Here is an 18,741-nt window from a genome sequence, read left to right as displayed (position 1 = left end):
TGATTCCAAATCTATTTTGCTCAGAGAACTTGGGAAATTCATTTTGGGAAATTCATTTTATTTCTCTGGGTTTCTCTCTCTCTCTCTCTCTCTCTCTCTCTCTCTCTCTCTCTCTCTCCCGGTGTTGCTTCTCTGGTTGAACCCTGATCATTATCATTATACCCAACCTCAAGATGACATGGGATATAATAACAGGGGTAGACTTTTATATCTTGACATTTCCAGTGCACAGTAAATGCTCAATAAATGTTTCTGGATTTTACTTTAATTCCTTGTGACTTAGCAGCCTTCTGTAGGGATATGTAAAAATGCAGAAAACCCACAGTATGTCAATAGGCCGACATGCCAGGCCTGTAGAGTGTGACTCATTTAACCTGTGGTTTTCTTAGAAGATAATGAAATCCAAACAGCAAGGTAAGACCAGGAGGCTGGGGAAATGTTCCAGGTACTAATTACTGTCAGTACCATGCCTTCCCTCTGTGCCAGGCAATCTGCTAAGCATTTTACATGATCACCTCATTTAATCCTCACAACAACCTTACAAGATAGATGGTGGTATTGTCTCCATGAACTGATGAGGAAATTGAGGTTCAGAGAGATGTTAAACAACCTGTCAGTGTCACACAGATCTTAGGAGAAGAAGTCAGATGCAAACCCAAGTGAGCCTGACTCCAGAATCTGCTTTCCCAACTACTCAGCTATAATGAGCTCCGAGGGAGCCCAACAAGCCCAGGAGAAGTCTGCATAGCCGCGTTCTTGCCCTTTTTTCTGACTCCCTGAGGCTCAAAGGGCTGGCCCGGTGGGGTTGGGGGTGGGAGAAATCCCCAGCCCCATAAAGCCCTAGGTCTGGCCTCAGAGACAGAGTCTCAGCAGCTACAAAAGCAAGGCACCAGGCCTGGGAAAAGCCACCAAAGCTGCATTGAATACGGGAAGGAGGGGCTGCCCTGGCACACACAGGCCACTGTGCTGGATGTGTCATTGGAAAAAATGCTCTCCTTTTATGCTGAAAGCCAGTCTGAGATTGACATGCACATTTATGGATAAAAGCACAGCAGCCACAAGGGAGAGATTTGTACTAGGCCTACAGCTTCCCTCAAAGCCTGCCTGGCAGGTTCTCACTGGATTAAAAAAGGCTGCTGTCCATGGTACTACGGAGTGACAGCTGAAAGCCACCAATTGAGGTTACATGGTCCCTTGATCAGGGAATCAACCCACAAAGGGCTGATTCACAGGGCTGATAACGAGGTCAAAGATGAAGTACTCCAGTTGGCTTCTCCCAGAGAAATCCTCTTTCTCATGTCCAGAGGCTGGACTTCTGCAGAACTCTCCAGTCTTGCTTGCACCATGTTCTACCTCACTCTGTGGCCCCTAGTCACAGTGGCCTTCTTAGAGTTCCTCCAACACACTGTGCTCCCTCCTGCCACAGGACCTTTGTACATGCTGAACTAATCTCTCCACACCTCTTTTCCAGGTTAACTCACACTCTTCCTCTTTCAGGTCTCAATTCAGTAATCAGTTCCTCAGCAAAGCCTTCTTTTATTCCCTAGTCTATAGTAGGTTTTAAAAAATGCATTCATGGACTTATTTGTAGTTACAGATTCAATAGTCTGATTATTGGTTGCAAGTCATTCTGAAAGCAGACAGTTTGTTTCTTTTCACTTGCATATCCCCATAACTTAGTGCAGTGCCTGGCACAAATTAGGTGCGCATGGTACAGTTGTTGTGGTCAGTCTTTACTTGTACTCGACATGCATATATTTAATAGGTCCCGTATTGGACTGAGGAAGAGCCCAGTTCAACTCATGCTTAGTCCTGAGAAGAGAGTTCAAAGGATCCTAGGTATAATGTAGTTTTTGTAAAGAAGCAATATATTTTTATAGCAATTTTTCTGTACTGTCCTAGAAAATCACTTATCTAGAAATGAGTTATTATTGTCCTGATGTAGTTAACCCAGTAAGGCCAATGTTTGACCACTTTAAACCAGAACCTGTCACGCAGGGACAGACTCACTGTGGATGGAAAGGAGAGAATTCAAGACCAGGTGTCAGGAGGCTAAGAATGCCTCACTTTGATATGGTGCTAAACACAGGGCCCTGAACCTCAGAGATCCTGCAAGTACCTGGTAACTAGGGTAGAATGAGCGACACTTTGCAAAGAGCATCCCACTGCAGAACCAGAGGAGAAGTCTAGAACTGAGAACTTGACCCAGGTAATGAATTCAGCAGAATTCACCATTCCAACATTCAACTTTCCTGTTTCTTTGTCCTCTCAATAATAATTAGGATTGTGTTGGTCCCTGTTTATGAATCATTTCTGAGCAAGGTACTGCCCTAGGTATGTGTGTGTTCATATACACACAATCAATCAATATTAAAAACACAAATTCTCACAATCCTGTTTGATAGACCTCCTCTCTACACGTCATGAAGTAGAGGGCTGGATAAGTTAAGACACATGTTAAAGTTTGCACAGCCAGCAAGTAGTTGAGCTGGGTGAGAACTTTAGGCTGGTTGGACTCGAAGCCTGTGTTCTCAACCATAATTCCAATGTCACACCAAATGCTAGTCACCGGAAGTTAAGACTTACAAAATCCATATCACAAGATCACTTGTCTTACTTTTCACTTAATGATTTTCTTTACACAAACATACTTTCTAATTTAAAGGAATTTTTCAGTGCCTAGGAAGTCATAGGCTTGATAGTTGTATTTTATACTATTCATTACCATAAATTCGTAACTATGAAAAAAATTAGTCTACCTAGTGCTTAGAACACTGATGGTGAACATTTTGAGCTCGGCGTGTCAGCATTTTGAAAAACCCTAACTTAACTCTGGTGCCATGTCACATATAGAAATTTTTTGATATTTGCAACCATAGTAGAACAAAGACTTATATTTTTGATATTTACTTTATATATTTAAATGCCATTTAACAAAGAAAAATCAACCAAAAAAAATGAGTTCATGTGTCACCTCTGACACGCGTGTCATAGGTTCGCCATCACTGGCTTAGAAGACTGTGCCTACCACCTCAGTGGTACTCATGCCATGCTGTGGGAACCCCGCACCACTCCATCCTGAACCATCGGGCATTGGAGAAATGGTGCTAAATGACACAGGATTTAATAAGACCCGCCTGGTGGTTGATGCTTTCCTGAGGCTGTTTTGAAAGGTGGCCACTTCCTACCCCAGCGGTGGCTGCACTTCAGTGACGATGAGCAATAGGGCCCTGGTTTGTACATTCTGCTCAGGGCTTAGGGTGGTCTGGTTGAAAACAACTATATAGATATCAGTGATCATCACTCTCATGATGACAATGATTATTTTACATATGGCTGCTTTCAGGGTGAATGACACAGTCTCATTTGTATGCTAGCATCTGGCAGGCTGTCTGACATCTGCAGAATATAACCTAAGTTGTGCTATTAATATTTCCCCTTTGCATTCTCCCCAAGGCGCCTGTCTCCCCAAATGCCTCAAGAAACTTCCTTCCCCTTGAAGGCCTAGAGGCAAACTTCAGAAAACGTGTCATCTAGATCGGGGACAGCAGCAGCTCCGAGTGACAGCAGCTGAGCCTGAGCAGATTTCTGGCTCTTGGAATAGACGTAAAGGGAGAAAGGGAACCACCACCCACACGCATTCTATTAGCAGCTGCACTTCCAGGCAAAATCTGTAGGCAGCTTCTCACAGGCTCAGACAGTATGTGGAGGTGGCTTTGTGAGCAGCAGAAGCTGCCAGTCATGGTCCTGACGGCCAGTTCTCAGTGTCTCCAAAATCACCTCTACCTGCTTAAAACGGCCTTCCCTGAAAAGCCTTGTGGAGCTACTGAACACTCTTCTGTGGTGCAGACTAGATGGCTGTGCCAAAACCAGGTCTTTTTTTCTTACACACATGTAACTAAACTACATTTCCCAGCCTGCCTTGCAGTTAGAGGTAGCCATTTGACTCACTTCTAGCCAATGGAATGCACACTATTTTAGCTTGGCTCATAGGAGCCTCCCTAGTGTGGTCCACCACAATCTTCTCCCTTTGCTGTCCTGATGCAGATGGACATGATGACAAGATGGAAGAAACCCGAATCTCTGAATTGGAGGAGTCAGTCTGGTGATGGGGATAATCAATATTAGACTTTACAAGAGAAATAATCTCTTATATGCTTGAGCCATTATGAGGGTCTATTTTATATCAGAACATTCAAAGCTTTACTCTAATTATTAGAGTCTAATATCTTCTTAAAATAAAATTTCCAGGTTAGATTTAATAATCAGCTATTTACTAAATATCTCCACTTGGAAGACCTACTAATACTTCAAACTTGACATGTTCAACCCAAATGGGATTTCCAATATGTCAGAATGTTCCAGGTACTGGGATACATAAATGGATCATATAAAGTCCCTTTCCTCATAGAATTTACATTCAAATATGGGGAAATACCAAATACATAAATAAAGAAACAATTTTAAATAGTGATAAGTGCTCTTGCGATAACAGGGATAGAGGGTTATTGGGTATACTTGGGAATTAATGGAAATATCTCTGAGGAGGTGGCATGAGATTGAAGTCTGAATGATGACAGATAGTTAGCCATGTGAACTCTGGGGGAAGAATATTCTAGAAAGAGGGGACAGCACATGCAAAGCATGAAAGTAACAACAAGGTGTATCCAGGAACAGAAAAAAAAATTAGTTGGCTGAAGCAGAGTGAATTAGCAAAGAGTGATATAACAGGATACCACAGAGGGGGCAGGGTCCAGATTGTGTGGCATCTTCCCGTCCAAGGTAAAGAACTTGGATATTATTCTATGTCAATGGGAAGCTATTAGAGTGTTTTAAGCAGGGGAGAAATGTTACCGAGATTACATGTTGAAAGGTCTCCCCTGTAAGGGAACAAGCATTTGTAAGACAGCAAGAAAGAAGGAGACCATATAGATGAGGGCAGTCACACAGGTGAGAAAACAGTGGACTTTACTAGTGTGGCTGGAAGGAATGCAGATGGAGAGAAACGAGTTGCTTTGAGATATAATTTAGAGGAAGAAAAGGTAGGGCTCAAGGGTAGATTGGGTTGGAGGTAGGAAGGCTAGTGAGTGAGAAAAAGAATATTGACTCCTACATCAGTTGTTCAGCTGTTTGGGTGGAGAAACCATTAACTGAGATTGAGATTTCCAGGTTTGTGGTGGGATGGCTCACATGACACGTACTGAATAAGTATCTGACTTGTATTATCAAACAGAGGGTCAGTATAGTGCAGTAAAAATACTGGCTCAGACACTCACTCAGCAATTTCCTTGACTTCTCTAAATTTTAACTAAACATGAGCTAATAATATTGACCTTATGGGGTGGTCATATCAAATATACCCTTGGTGGATAGAGATGGAAAAGAAGAGTGATGGGGACTTGAGGATTGCAAATAAAGTTTGGTTTTTGATCCAGATGTTGGTTACACAGGTGTATTCTGTCTATGAAAATCCATCAAGCTCTAATATTATATGTGCACATCTCCAAATGAGATTCTATGCAAAAAGTTCCCAGTGCAGTGCTTAGAACTCAATAAATGGCAGCCATTATTATGATACAATAAAAATCATGATGCATACCTGCGGTCCATGCTGTCCAGACAGGCCATTGAAGAATACTTCAATAAGAGGAAGAAACCCTTAACTGAGGTCTAGGGTCCTATCTTATAGTTGATAAAGTCACATCTAGTTTTAATTCAAGACACACAAATGCGTCTGTATGAAGGAACTGATTCAGAGTTCCAATCCAGAGCTCGTCCTGGCCCACAACTTGTAACTCAAAGCTTCCCCAATGCTGTTAGGATGAAAGAGCGTCATAGATGCCAATGTAATTTAAAAGACGACAGTTTTCCACAAGTGCTAGGTGTTTAGTTATGACAACTCCTTTCATTCCACTTTTGCCCAAGCCTGCTCTTACCTGAATACTCCTAATTCAAGCCAATTGGTTATTGGCCCCAAGGAAAGGATACTAAAACTTTGATTGGTTATTTCAAAGTTCCATAGGTTAATCCTCAGGTCATCAGCTGACATGTAGGTTTCATAGTCGCTGTTGACTGATATGGAGTTGATATGATATGTGTGTGCGTTGGCAAATACTCTTCGCGGGGTGGCCTCCACCATCAGGTCCATGGGTCTGAGGACAGGCACCTGGGAAACAAGAGAAGTACATCCTTTTAGGACCAACGCTCTGCACTAGGAAAAGAGCAAGCATGTTTATGTCCTTTATGTTCACACATAAAACCATAAGCACATCAGAAAGAGCTCCAAGAGAAGGAGACATAAATCACGCTGTTCCTGTTCCCTCTGTTCCTTTTAGTTTTACTCTTTTCTAAAAAATGTCACCATCACTTAGGCCAGAGAGGTTAAGTAATTTATGTAAAGTCACACAGCTTGAGCTCATGCCTGGCACTCCTTGTCTCTGGAGTCTGAGACCTTAGTCACTCCATATTCTAGGCCCTGGAAGAATGCACTTGGGACATGGGAGACTAAATAGACATGTCATGCCGGTGATTTGTGCTGTGATGGAGGTCAGTAGGCACCGCCCAGGCAGTGTTGGTCAGACAGGTCCTGTGTCAACCTGGGGAGGTCAAAGGAGCTGTCAAAAAGGTGAGACTACTAAACAAGGCAGGACTTGAAGGGTTTGTGGGAATCTACCAGGCAGAAGTGGGGGGTGGGGAGGAGAGAGCTGTGCTCTAGTCAGAGGGTTCAGCTTGTGCAAAATCTCTGAGGGGAGAGTGCAAAGTATATATGGGTAAATGTGCGACTCCTGTGTTCTGGGCCTGGGAGTTAGTGATTAATTATTCGCTCAATAAATATTCACTAAATCACTCCTTTGTATCAGACATGATGGAAACCTGAGTTGGTTAAGGGGTTAGAGAATAGACGGTGTGCTAGTGAGGTGGGGTGGTCATAGAAGGCCTCTCAGGGCGTGGCATTTGAGTATAGGCCTGAATGCAGTGAGGGAGGGAGCCATGTTGCTCTCTAGGGAAGATCATTCCAGGCAGAGGAAACAGCAAGTGCAAAGGCCCTGGGGTAGGAGCATGCTTAGAGTGTAGGAAAAACAGTGAGAGAAGCGAGGAAGGAAGGATCCTGGTAGGAGAAGATGTGGGCTCACAGTCAGGGCTGGATCACAGATGTTACTGGGAATATAAGGAAGGCTCACAGAGTCCCCAGTAACTGTCCATTACTGACCCCCCTTCCTGTTAAGGCATTCCCTCCTTCTTGTGTCTCTCCCTTACCTCTCCACCCCTTCTGTCTCTCCCCACCCCTTTCATTCTTCCTCCCTCAGCCTCTTTCTCATTACCTTTGCTACCTCCCCTCCTGGGAAATCCAAGATCATCTTTCACTTCCCAGAACCTATTTACTAACAAAATGAATGTTGCTGTCACATGGCTTATTTGGTGACCACGCTGGCGATTCTTCACAATTTTCCACAGCAGCTACACAGATGTCGGCCTTGGGTCAGAAAAACCCCCTTCAGAGACACAGTGAAAGCTGAGCTGCATCATGGAACCACCGGAGGCTCCGGTTTAGACGAAGTCTGTGAAAACGCACAGCAGGGAGAGGCTAAAAGTGAGGACTCAAGCGCCCTCCTGCACTGACTCTTCATAGAGGAAAAACAACAGCTGTGTTTCCCATGGCAACCTCCAGCGCCCCAGTTAAGTCCACAGACTCAAGGCAAGACTCTGAGAGAGGGAAGATGGCCAGAAAGGAGTGAAGAACAGAAAGAACATGGAGTCGGAGGAGGAAAAGAGAGAGATGGCCATCTGTGGAAGCACATGATGGTTTTTTAGCTGTTCAGTAACCTTGGGCAAACACTTGAAAACCGGGGTTAAGTACAATCAACATTATCAACATTGTGGGGTCTTTTAAAAAAATGCTCTCAATTTAAATCCATGCTTGCTCCATAGCTCCTTGTCGGAGTTCAACAGATGTTCTCACCACCCTCCCTAAATAACTGAGATTACTTTATATCGAGACTAATAGGATCTGCTAAAGTCATGAGGTTAGGTGGGCTCCATGTCATCAATTAGGAAATACATACAGGAATGTATGACCTCACAGTGACCCCCAGATAAAACCTTCAGTAAACATTTATTGAGCATTTACTACATGCGGGGCAGTCACCATACAGAGTATCCTGAAGAAGCTTAGGAAATACACAGCCCCACACCTCATGTTCTTGTTCATAACCAGCCCTTTTGGGAAGCTGCAGTGTGGCTGTTTGATGTAGGAGCTGTCCACCTCCTCCTGGGCGCCAGGAAACCCGGCAGCGGTGCTCTGGGTCCACAGGCTTGAGGCTGTGGAGAATATGGGCAGCTTATCCCACCCCATCAGTGGCCCTAAATGGAGAGCAGGTAGAGAGGCTAGAAAGTTCCAGAGTCCAGCCTCACTTCAGGTTTGCCATCTTGCCCTTCCCTGGGCTTCCTTCAATGAACATCCTTCGTGACTCTCCAATGACAATTACTGTGGTTTGGGATAAAGCCAAGAGCTAAACAACACCAGACTTCATTGTCAAGGAGGAGGGAGTGAGTCACCTTGAAAATGGGGGCAACATCGGGTCTGGCTTGTCAATATCCCTGTCCCAAAGCAACACGGATCAGCGGTACCGAGCAGCCCTTTCAAACAGGCGTCCTAAGGACTATCTGAAACAGTTTTAAAGGAAACTTTCCCCATTTCTAACTTCCGTACATGTTTCTTCCTAAAATCAAATCATCTAAGGAGATACCCACAGCCTAGGTTCTCCTGCCCTTTGCAAAAGAAAGACAGAAGACCGACTCTCACCCATCCTGAACCTTACTACGGTGCACTGTCCAAGATATAAATACTTCTGGGAGGGACAATTGGCCTGTACCGTCAATCAAGGCCCTACCCTTAGATCATTATAATATGAAATTCTAATAAAGTTTTACTTTTTATGTTTAATCATTACTTGTCATAATTACATGTCAGTGTTATTTCAGTGAATTGTGCTCTATTAATTTTAAAGAAATTATATCCACAAGAAAATTTTAAACTCTTATAGTCATATATACATGGGAGGAAATCCTACTTGTTGTAAAAATGATCAAAAAAGCTTCTAACATTTCTTTGGGGGGAAATACAGTGGAAATGCATGTTTAAAGAAGAAAAAGGAGGAATATAAGGTTCTTTTAAATAACTTGTTCACATATTTTTTATGGATATTGGTGGGTATCTAGTTATGATGGTATTTAAATTTCTTTGCATGCATTAAAAGGTGATATAACAGTTTTATTCCTAACTGCCTATGTTCCATGTACTCCCAAAACCACATTCTCTGTAACTACTTTACATCACAACGGAAATGCTTATTTGCCTATATAAAAATGCTCAGGAAAGTACACGGCTTTTCAAACTTCTTCTAGGGGGTACACAGGTACAACATGTGAAGCTGTGATGGTGTAAGAGAATTTTTGGAGCCAGCAGAGCTGGGCTTGAATCCTGGCGGGAGCACTTACTGGCCACATGGCCTTGGGGTGTCACTTCCCCTTTCTCCATGTCAGTGTTCCCTTCTGCAATGTTAGAGAGAGCAAGTCTCTCAGTAGCTTTGCTGAGAAAACTGAGCACAGGGCCTGATACATACCATCTAACCAAGAAACACTGATGGAGAACTTACTTTGTGCCAGAATTATGCTAGCACTTTACCATGTTATTGAATCTCCACAATGACCTTAAGAGGAAGGTACAAATACTGTTCCTACTTTACAGATGTGGATCCTGAAGCAAAGAAGGTCATGAAACTTGCTCAAGGTCATAAAACCCCTAAGCGGGGGAGCTGACCTTGAACTTGGCAATCTGGCTCCAGCCCCTGTGATAACCGTTATTAGAATTTTTACCATTAACTTCCAATTATGGAGAAATGGTCCCTTTTGAGAGATTGCCTAGGGAAGATTTTTCTGACTTTTTCCTATTGGCTACGGGGTTTAGGCACCCCTTCCATCCAACCAGGGAATTCTGACATGATTACAGAACGTAGCAGTAAGTTCTATAACAGCCTCTCTAACATAGCATCCCAACACTGTATCCCTCAGGAAAAGGGCTAGTAGAATGATTGGTCACTGGGTAGCAATTAGCTACATTGAGAAAAAAACAAAGCAAGCTGCTGGCTTTTCTGGTTAGGAAAATAGCTTCTGTCCACACACTGTCATGAAAACCTTGAACAATATGGTCGTTCATCCAATTATCAAACCAACCTGGGGGGCAGAGTCTGGCGTTGCGTGTACCCATTATTAAAGGGTAATTCAGTGTAACAAACCACATCGAGTATGTACAAAGGCTGTCAAATAAAATAAACCACTAACAAATTCAATTACTTCCCATCTTCAGTGGGAAGAATGCCAGTCATTTTTCATTTTTTAAAATATGCATCTTCATTCCATTTTTTTAAAAAAACACACATGAAAAGAAGCATTTCAAGGCCTTGTGCTGTCTGTACTGAGGTTGCGTTTCCAGAGGCACATCCCCCAGGTCCTGGGGTGTTTCCTCTTGGGGAATTAATGAAGCGTCAGGGAATTAACAAGCATCAAAAAACATGTTCCCTCCATGGATCAATGGTGGATGGAGTTCAAAAAGCAGGCGTGATAGGTTGGCTCCGGCTTCCTGCCACACATCCGAGCTGTTGTTTGCAGAATGAAACTGCCACTCAGCAGCACCGCGCCAAAACACCCGGGAAGCCCATCCAAATCACAGACCTTTTAGATTTCCCCGATCACACCCTTCACCAGCCTCAAGAGGCCCCCAGTTCCTTCTGTTACTGCCTTTGTCACAGAGACGGAAATAAGCCTGAGAGGAAAACCCCCTTCAGACCAAGTGAGGCTTTGTGCTTCAGGTTCTTAAATACCTTACAATGATATTCTTTCACGCGACAAGCATTTATTAAGGGCCAATCACTGCTCTAGATGGCACATGACAGAGTGAGCGAAACAGATGAGGGCTGGCACTTAGAGTCTCATGGGGAGGAAAGGCATTTGTGTCTCAAGGTGGATATATTGTTAGAGACTTTGACTGATGCTATAACGAGAGGTAGGTCCGTTGCTTCAATAGAGGAAAAGATATTGTTTCACTTGAAAAGGTAGGGGCTCTAATTGACATTGGGTACATTGTTTTGGGAGAAGTGACAACTCACCTTGGTAATCCTCTAAATCAGTGGTTTTGAATGGGGGGAGGGGGGAGAAGGGAGTTTTGCCATGTGACAGTCTGGAGATATTTTTTTGGTTGTCACAACTGGGGGTATGCAACTGGCATCTAGTGGGTAGAGGTCAAGGATGATGCTAAATGCCCTTTGATGTATAGGACAGCCCTCAGCAACAAAGAAGTATCCAGCCTAAAATGAATGTCAACAGTTCTGAGGTTGAGAAACCCAGCTCGTCTAAATCTAGGGTGGATAAAAGAAACCGAGTATTAACTTCCACAAAAGGTAGCAAAAAGTGCCAATTCTTAATAATAAAAATGTTCTGGATTTAAAAGTATATACATACATACATACATACATACATACACACACACACACACAAATATATATAGGATTTAAAAGTGTATCCACACACACATATGTATATATATATATATACACACACATACATATATACACACACATAGAGAGGGAGAAGTAGGGGGAAGGGAGACAGAGATAGAGTCTTACCCCCTATTTCCAGCTATAAGAACAACACGCTACCCATAAAAACTGCCTGGGGAATTGATATATGTTTTAAAAACCCAGTGCAAGATGGTTTTTACGGCAGACTAACAATTTCATGCTCTGTATCTTTGGCTTCTTTGGCTTCTCTATGGAAAGGAGAGAAAAAAGGCCTTCTCCTCACAAGATAAACTCGCCATCTAATTAGCAGCCCACAGCAGCCTGCAATTCTGCCAGCTTTATCTTATTTTTTCTCCCAGACACTTCCATTTTCTGCCAACTTTGTTATTTCTCAAAACGTGTTTCCCTGTCCACTGCCTTTCCTGTTATTTCCCTTGATGTTCCACATTATGTGATGCCACAGGAAAAAAGGATTCATCTTAAAACATACCAGTGGAGGAAAATTTTGAGTAATGCTTATAGGTGGGGAAATGGAGGGGCGGTGAATGGAAAGAGACAGTGGTTTAGTTTTTGGTTAGCTTGGTTAGGATTAATCCCAAAATTGTTTTTGTTTTGTTATTCAACTGCTATTGATGAAAGCATTTCTAAAATCTGTCTGCATACATTTTCCTGTTAGTGATTAGGATAAATATCACTGAAAATTTGGTGACCAAACATGGACAAGACCTCAGAAATAGCATATGACATTGTGTCATTTTTTTTTTTTACTGTGGAACATACAGAATCAAGAAGATAAATATAGCCCTAGCTGGTTTGGCTCAGTGGATAGAGCGTCCGCTGGCAGACGGAAGGGTCCTGGGTTTGATTCTGGTCAAGAGCACATGCCTGTGTTGTGGGCTTGATCCCCAGTGGGGGGTGTGCAGGAGGCAGCCAATCAATGACTCCTCATCATTGATGTTTCTATCTCTCCCTCCCTCTCTGAAATCAATAAAAATATATTTAAAAAGAAGATAAATATAAAGTTGCTATCAACTTCAAGAATCTTAGAGATGGAAGTTGTCTAGGAAGTCATTACATGAAAAAGGTGTGGATGCATACAAAGATGCATCTATCTCGAAGAACCTTGAAACATGACCCTTTTTGGATATGAATAAAGCTATATCCATAGCTAAATGGTGTCACTTCTGCCTCCCACCAACACAGGGCAGTAGTGATTACTATCATCACTCTGATTTAGGACCAAATTGACATATGAATGACCTTTCAGAATAGCTTGGTCTGGTTCCCATCCCTAGATGCACATTAGAATCAAAATGTGGCCTCTTATTAAAAACTATTGTCTGGGCCCCACCACTGCTCTGTTAAGTCAGAATGCCTGTGAGGTGGTACCCAAGTACTGGTACTATTTTGAAAGCCCCCAGATGACCAAGAGCCAAGGCTGGGAGCCAATGAATCTGCGGGGGCAATGGGAGGGTTTCCATAGAGCTCTTAACAGTGGTTATCCTTTGGAGTATGAGATTATATGAGTTTAAAACTATTTTTATAGTTCTGTACTGACTGAGGTTTTTATGTTACGCCACCCATAAAACTCTATTAAAAATAAACATAAAAAGGAAATCATTTACGGACGATAAAAATGACAGAAAAGGGGTTACTATTTATAATATACAAAGAGTTCCTAAAAATTGATAAAAAGACAACTCAATAAAAATATGGGTAAAGGATATAAACAAAAAATTTAAAGAAAGCGAAAAGCAAATGACCAGGAAATATGTAGAAATATGTCCAACCTTATTTGTGGTCAAGGAGATACAAGTTAAGATGTTTTTAATCTTAATTTTACAGAAGATTAATTTATTCACCTTTTCATCTTTACTTATTAAAAATGGACTATAAACCAGTCACTGTCCTAAGTCTTTTATAACCATTTATTTTCATACTCACAGGCACTCATATTATACGTCTTTTTACAAATGAGGAGAACTGAGACACACGGCAGTTATGTGTCTTAGCTGAAAGTCACATAGCTAGTGTTTGCTGGAGCTAAGATGGGTCCTTGTGAATTCTAGACAAGAGTGTCCTTGCCCTTAATCGCTACACTGCTACCTTCTCAGTAGTGTCTCTGTTTGGAATGGGCAAAATTTACAATGACTGGCAACACCCTATCCTGGGACGAGCATAGGCACTTGCTGGTGGGAGTATGAATCACGGCAAGATTTTCAGAAGGTAGTCTGGAAGTAGCTATTAAAACAAGATAACATATACATCTGTTAATAAAGCAAATCCTATGTTAATGGAAACTATCCTACAAAAATAACGCATAAGTTTGCGATAATCCATGTTTGAGAATGTCCACTGCAGCATGGGTAGTTACAACTGAACTGTAGCAAAATCTGGCAACAACCTGAATGCCTCTCAATAGGGGAGTGACTTAGTGAGAATGTGCCCATACTTGAGAATATCTGCAGCTACTTCAAAGAAGATGAATTGGCCTGGAGGGATGTTTATATTACTGAGCAGATAAATGTGTACAGTATGATCTCAATTTTGTATAAATAAGACAAGTCATATTCATCCGTTAATGATAATATGTCTGGGATCCCTGGCTGGTCACTGACTGCCTCTCTCTCTCATCCTTGTGTAGCTGCAGCTTCCAAACCCAGGAAAGTGTGGGATATGTCTTTACTGTTGCTCCCTATAGTCACCACAGCACCTAATGCGTAGGGGGGCTTGCTACTCAGTCAAGCATGGGACATTATCTATCTCTTTAATCCTCACAACCACCATGAAGCAGGAAGCATCAGTGATGGGGAACTCGTTTATCAGATGAGAACATCAAGGCACAGGTCTGACAGGAGGCCCTATCTACCCCAGAGAGCACAAAACTGAATCCTCAGTTTACCACCCCGGCTGAGATCCCCGCGAAGGCTTTTCTTCCATTGTATCACCTGACACTGCTATTTAAAGCCCATTTCCTTATCCTGGTGTGATCAGAAAAGGATCACGTGACTCCCAGAGTAATCTCATTAGCTTCTGGCTATTTAAAGGGGAAATGTAGAGAATGGAGGCAGGTGCAGGTGGGGACTGTAAGACTGAGAATTAAGTGAAATGATAAGCAAAACAAAGGGAGAGAATAAAGAGAAGATTTCACTGGAGGTTAAGAGAAAAACGAGCTCTTTTTTAAACACAGAAGGAGAATGTAAGTGGCAAAGAAGGAAGCCAAGCTGTGGAGCTTGGCAGAGGGTCATTTATTGATCGACAAGTGAGAATGTGCCAAAAAGAAAGACGTAGAGCAGGAAGATTGTTTGCTGCTGTTTTCACAATGGGAGACGTCCAAGGAGGCAAGGGCTGTAAATTTCCCAGGGGAAGAAGAGTATGAAGTAAGATTCTTATCTTCAAGTCCTCAAAAGGCAAAGCACTGTGTTTTATTGGGGTTTTTGTTTTTTAAAAAGCTTTGGTTTTGATGTTGAACTAGGATCAAACCACACCGTTGGCCTTCCATACTGTCAGATATCTGAAGCTGTTTGGGGTTTAGGAAACTGGGACTAAATATTCCTAAATCTCATAATGATAGAGAGGACCCAGATTTCCTCAGGGACTGGGCTCAGTGGTTCTCTGTGGACTCTCCCAGGGAAAGGAGGAGAGTCTAGAACTGGGGGCAAAGGACCAGCTTCCCAGCAAGGATACTGCTGGAGTGTGTGTGGGTCGATGCCTCAAAAGACACAGAAAAGTAAGCAGGGTTGTCCATTACAGGTGAAAGTCACATTATCCATCTTGACAGGGGAAAGCATAGGCAGAAACTGAGATAAATCAGGACAGCCAGGGAAAACAGAAACCATATTATGGTTCAGTAGGTAAACAAATAAAGATAGCAGACGAACCTCCCTTCCTGCATAAGCAGAAGCGGTTTGGAGTGTTCCTTCAACACTTTCTTGTTAATTTCCAAGTCTTTCAAGGACTCGGACTCCAGCCTCTTCCCAACTATTTATTTTTCCTTCATGAGCACTCTCTTTTTAAAATGACATTCTGTTCAAGATATATTTATGGGAGTATGCAAATTTATTTGGTTGTGAATTATAGGATATGAGACAAAATAGAGGGAGTCATTATTTTCCCTTAATTTTACTGATTTTGATTTTAGAGAGAGGGAGAGAGAGAAAGGAGAGGGAGAGAGAGAAAGGAGAGAGAGAGAGAAAGAGAGAGAGAGAATCATCAGTTTGTTGTTCCACTTAGTTATGCATTCATTGGTTGATTCTCGTATGTGCCCTGACCTGGGATCGCACCCACAACTTGGCGTATTGGGACGATACTTTAACCAGCTGACCTACCCAGCCAAGGTGGCATTTTCATTTTTTGAGGTTTCGGATTTAGGCAAGCTTAGTTTATAGACTGCTTAAAACGTCGATCCCTCAGCATATACGGTACATGCAAATGCTGCTGCTCATCCATTTTTCCTTCTTCCCCAGAAGGGATTGCTGCCAATAAAGCTCATCTGCCTGAGTTATGGCCTTTCCCTTCGGATAATCAGTGAGAATTATGCAAAGGCACAGTGTCGCTATCAAACAGAAATAGAGAGCAAGCTAATTCCACCTGATCATTTGGCCGGGCACATTGTTTTGCCAGAATCTCTCTCACCACAGATGCTGGCAGGACGGTTTCCATAGAAAAGCAGTCCAATTAAAGGGGGAGTTTCTGGAAAGTCAATTTGAGTGTCCAGTGGTGGATGTGCATTTGCAAATGTCAACCAGGTTAACAATGAGCTTGTGCTGGAAGACAAAAGTGGGACTTTTTTCTTAGTGGTGAAGACAGAGGAGAAAATATTGAGATAACTTTTTTGGTTGTTTTTATTTAAGGAAAGTGACCTACTTGGATGGTTTTTCTTCAGTGGTAACAGAAAATAAAGACAGAAGGTCTAACATCTGACAGTGGATCCTTTAATCTAGGCAGAGAATTCTGCATTTTTGATGACGAATGGTTGAAGGTGGAGAATCTATAGGGAGATTTGCAACCTGGAGTCCAGAGTCAGTTTTTAATGACTTTCCAGGCAACTGTCAATGCTATCATCCCAGAGCCACTCACATGAGACTTGGCCACAGCCTCTTCCCTCTGCAGGAGTTACTACTAATTATGTAACTTCTTAGCTCAGTGAGAATGTGAGAGTTCACTGTCTTTCAAAAACAGGCATTGCAGGGTAGGAACACACTCACTCAATTTATCCAGAGGGACTCAAATTGGTGATCTATTCTCCAGTATCTCCTTATTTGTACTTACAGAATTTTATTAAGAACTAGAGGCCCAGTGCATGAATTCGTGCATGGGTAGGTTCTGGCTGGCTGCCCCGATAGGGGCCTATCGGGCTGGGCTGGGCTGGCCGGGGGTGTGGGGAGGGGATGTGGGAGGTTGGCTGGCTGGCCACGCCCCTATTGGGGTGTGGGGTGGGGCCAGCTGAGGGGAGGGGTCACGAGCGGTTGGTGGGCCAGCCCCACACCCTGGTTGAACTCCCGGTCGAAACTCCCAATCCAGAGACAATTAGATATAATTTTGCATATTAGCCTTTTATTATATGGGGAAATTTCCTTTAGGACAGAAATGTGAACTCATTCACTAAAAGAGTCTTAGATATTAGGGTTAATGGGTATAGGCAAATTGGTCATATGAGCAAGTAGAAGTCCTTTCTTCTCCCTAAGCCAAACCAGTCAGGGCAAGAACTCTTTTGTGTCTCACTTGTCTTCATAGAACTCTATGCTTCCATGAAAAGAAGCAACTGGGGTCTACCAGTTGTCTCTCTGCTCTGAGCATTCCTGATTCCCAGCTTGAAGTCAGCTATCATTGAATGGTAAGTACTAAAATCAGATACTGTGCTAGTATTATTTTCTGATAAGTCCTATGATGTATGTACTTTATTGATGATAAAACTGATACTTTGAGGGCTTAAATAAAAGGCCCAAAGTTACACAAAGACAGAGCTGGGATTTGCACTCAGAACTGTTAATCTGGATTTTTTAACCATCACACTAGACTCCAGAAAGGTTCCAACTGTGGGCTTTCCTCCCTACCCGAGGATAAGGAGAAATAAGCCAGCCTCACACATCTCCTAAGAATAAGAACCTTTTGCTCACACTTTTTGAACAAACAGGGACTTATTTTGTTTATTTTGAAGTATCCACGTGACTCGTTCCTTTAGTGCCCATATCTCTCTGGGTACTGTCTTAACTCACATTTTGGGTTTGTTCATATAAAATATACTGTATTTTTCTTCCGGGGAATTTTAACGGGCAGCTGACATATTTTGGGTTGTGCTGTGACTGCAAAGATAATGCTTCCCTTTAAAACACAGGATGGTGGAACAGAAGAAGGACTCCTCCATCAGTGGCCTGGACACACATGGTTCCCTTTACGTGGGGGCCACCAATCAAGGCCCCTTACAAAAGCTCTGGGACCTGGGCTTGACTGTCTATCCTGGAGAATGAGCGGCTTGCCCAGTTTTGTTCACTCTGCCTCCAGTGGCCCACAAGACAATGTTTCTTGCTGCACAAGCTCGTGGTTTGGGTGTACTTAGTACTGGGGCTTCTCCAGCTGGAATTGTCCAGGCTCTCACATTTTCCTCGATACTTGGTATTTTATTGAATATAAAATGCAATGAAAATTTGGGCATTGTCCAATCAATTTATGCTTTTAAACCTTTGCTGAACATTTTCTGACTTGCTGTCCTTCATTCAATCTTTTTTTCAGTTTCATGATTTTTTTTTAAAATATATTTTTATTGATTTTTTACAGAGAGGAAGGGAGAGGGATAGAGAGTTAGAAACATCGATGAGAGAGAAACATCGACCAGCTGCCTCCTGCACACCCCCTACTGGGGATGTGCACGCAACCAAGGTACATGCCCTTGACCAGAATCGAACCTGGGACCTTTCAGTCCGCAGGCCGACGCTCTATCCACTGAGCCAAATTGGTTAGGGAAGTTTCATGATTTTTTAAAAATGTTTTTATTATTGATTTTAAAGAGAGAAGAAGGGAGAGGGAGAGAGAGAAACATTGCTGTGAAAGGCTAACATCCATTGGCTGCCTCCTGCACACCCCCTACTGGAGGTTGAGCCCACAAGCCGGGCATGCGCCCTGACCTCTCGGTGCATGGGACTATGCTCAACCAACTGAGACACAC

The 18,741-nt window shown here is 42.7% G+C and overlaps 1 protein-coding gene across 1 annotated transcript in view; it reads right to left on the bottom strand.

Moving 5' to 3' along the window:
• Positions 1-18,741, bottom strand: part of PPP2R2B (protein phosphatase 2 regulatory subunit Bbeta) — a 220,825-nt gene that overhangs the window by 36,352 nt on the left and 165,732 nt on the right. Inside the window, exon 5 of the mRNA XM_023752142.1 lies at positions 5,989-6,166. Coding sequence (XP_023607910.1) covers positions 5,989-6,166 — 178 coding nt within the window. The remainder of the gene's footprint in view (positions 1-5,988; positions 6,167-18,741) is intronic.

The sequence above is a fragment of the Myotis lucifugus genome, unplaced genomic scaffold, assembly GCF_000147115.1.
Source record: "Myotis lucifugus unplaced genomic scaffold, Myoluc2.0 scaffold_28, whole genome shotgun sequence".
In the NCBI taxonomy this organism is placed as follows: Eukaryota; Metazoa; Chordata; class Mammalia; order Chiroptera; family Vespertilionidae; genus Myotis; species Myotis lucifugus.
This window is presented reverse-complemented; position numbering and strand designations above follow the sequence as displayed.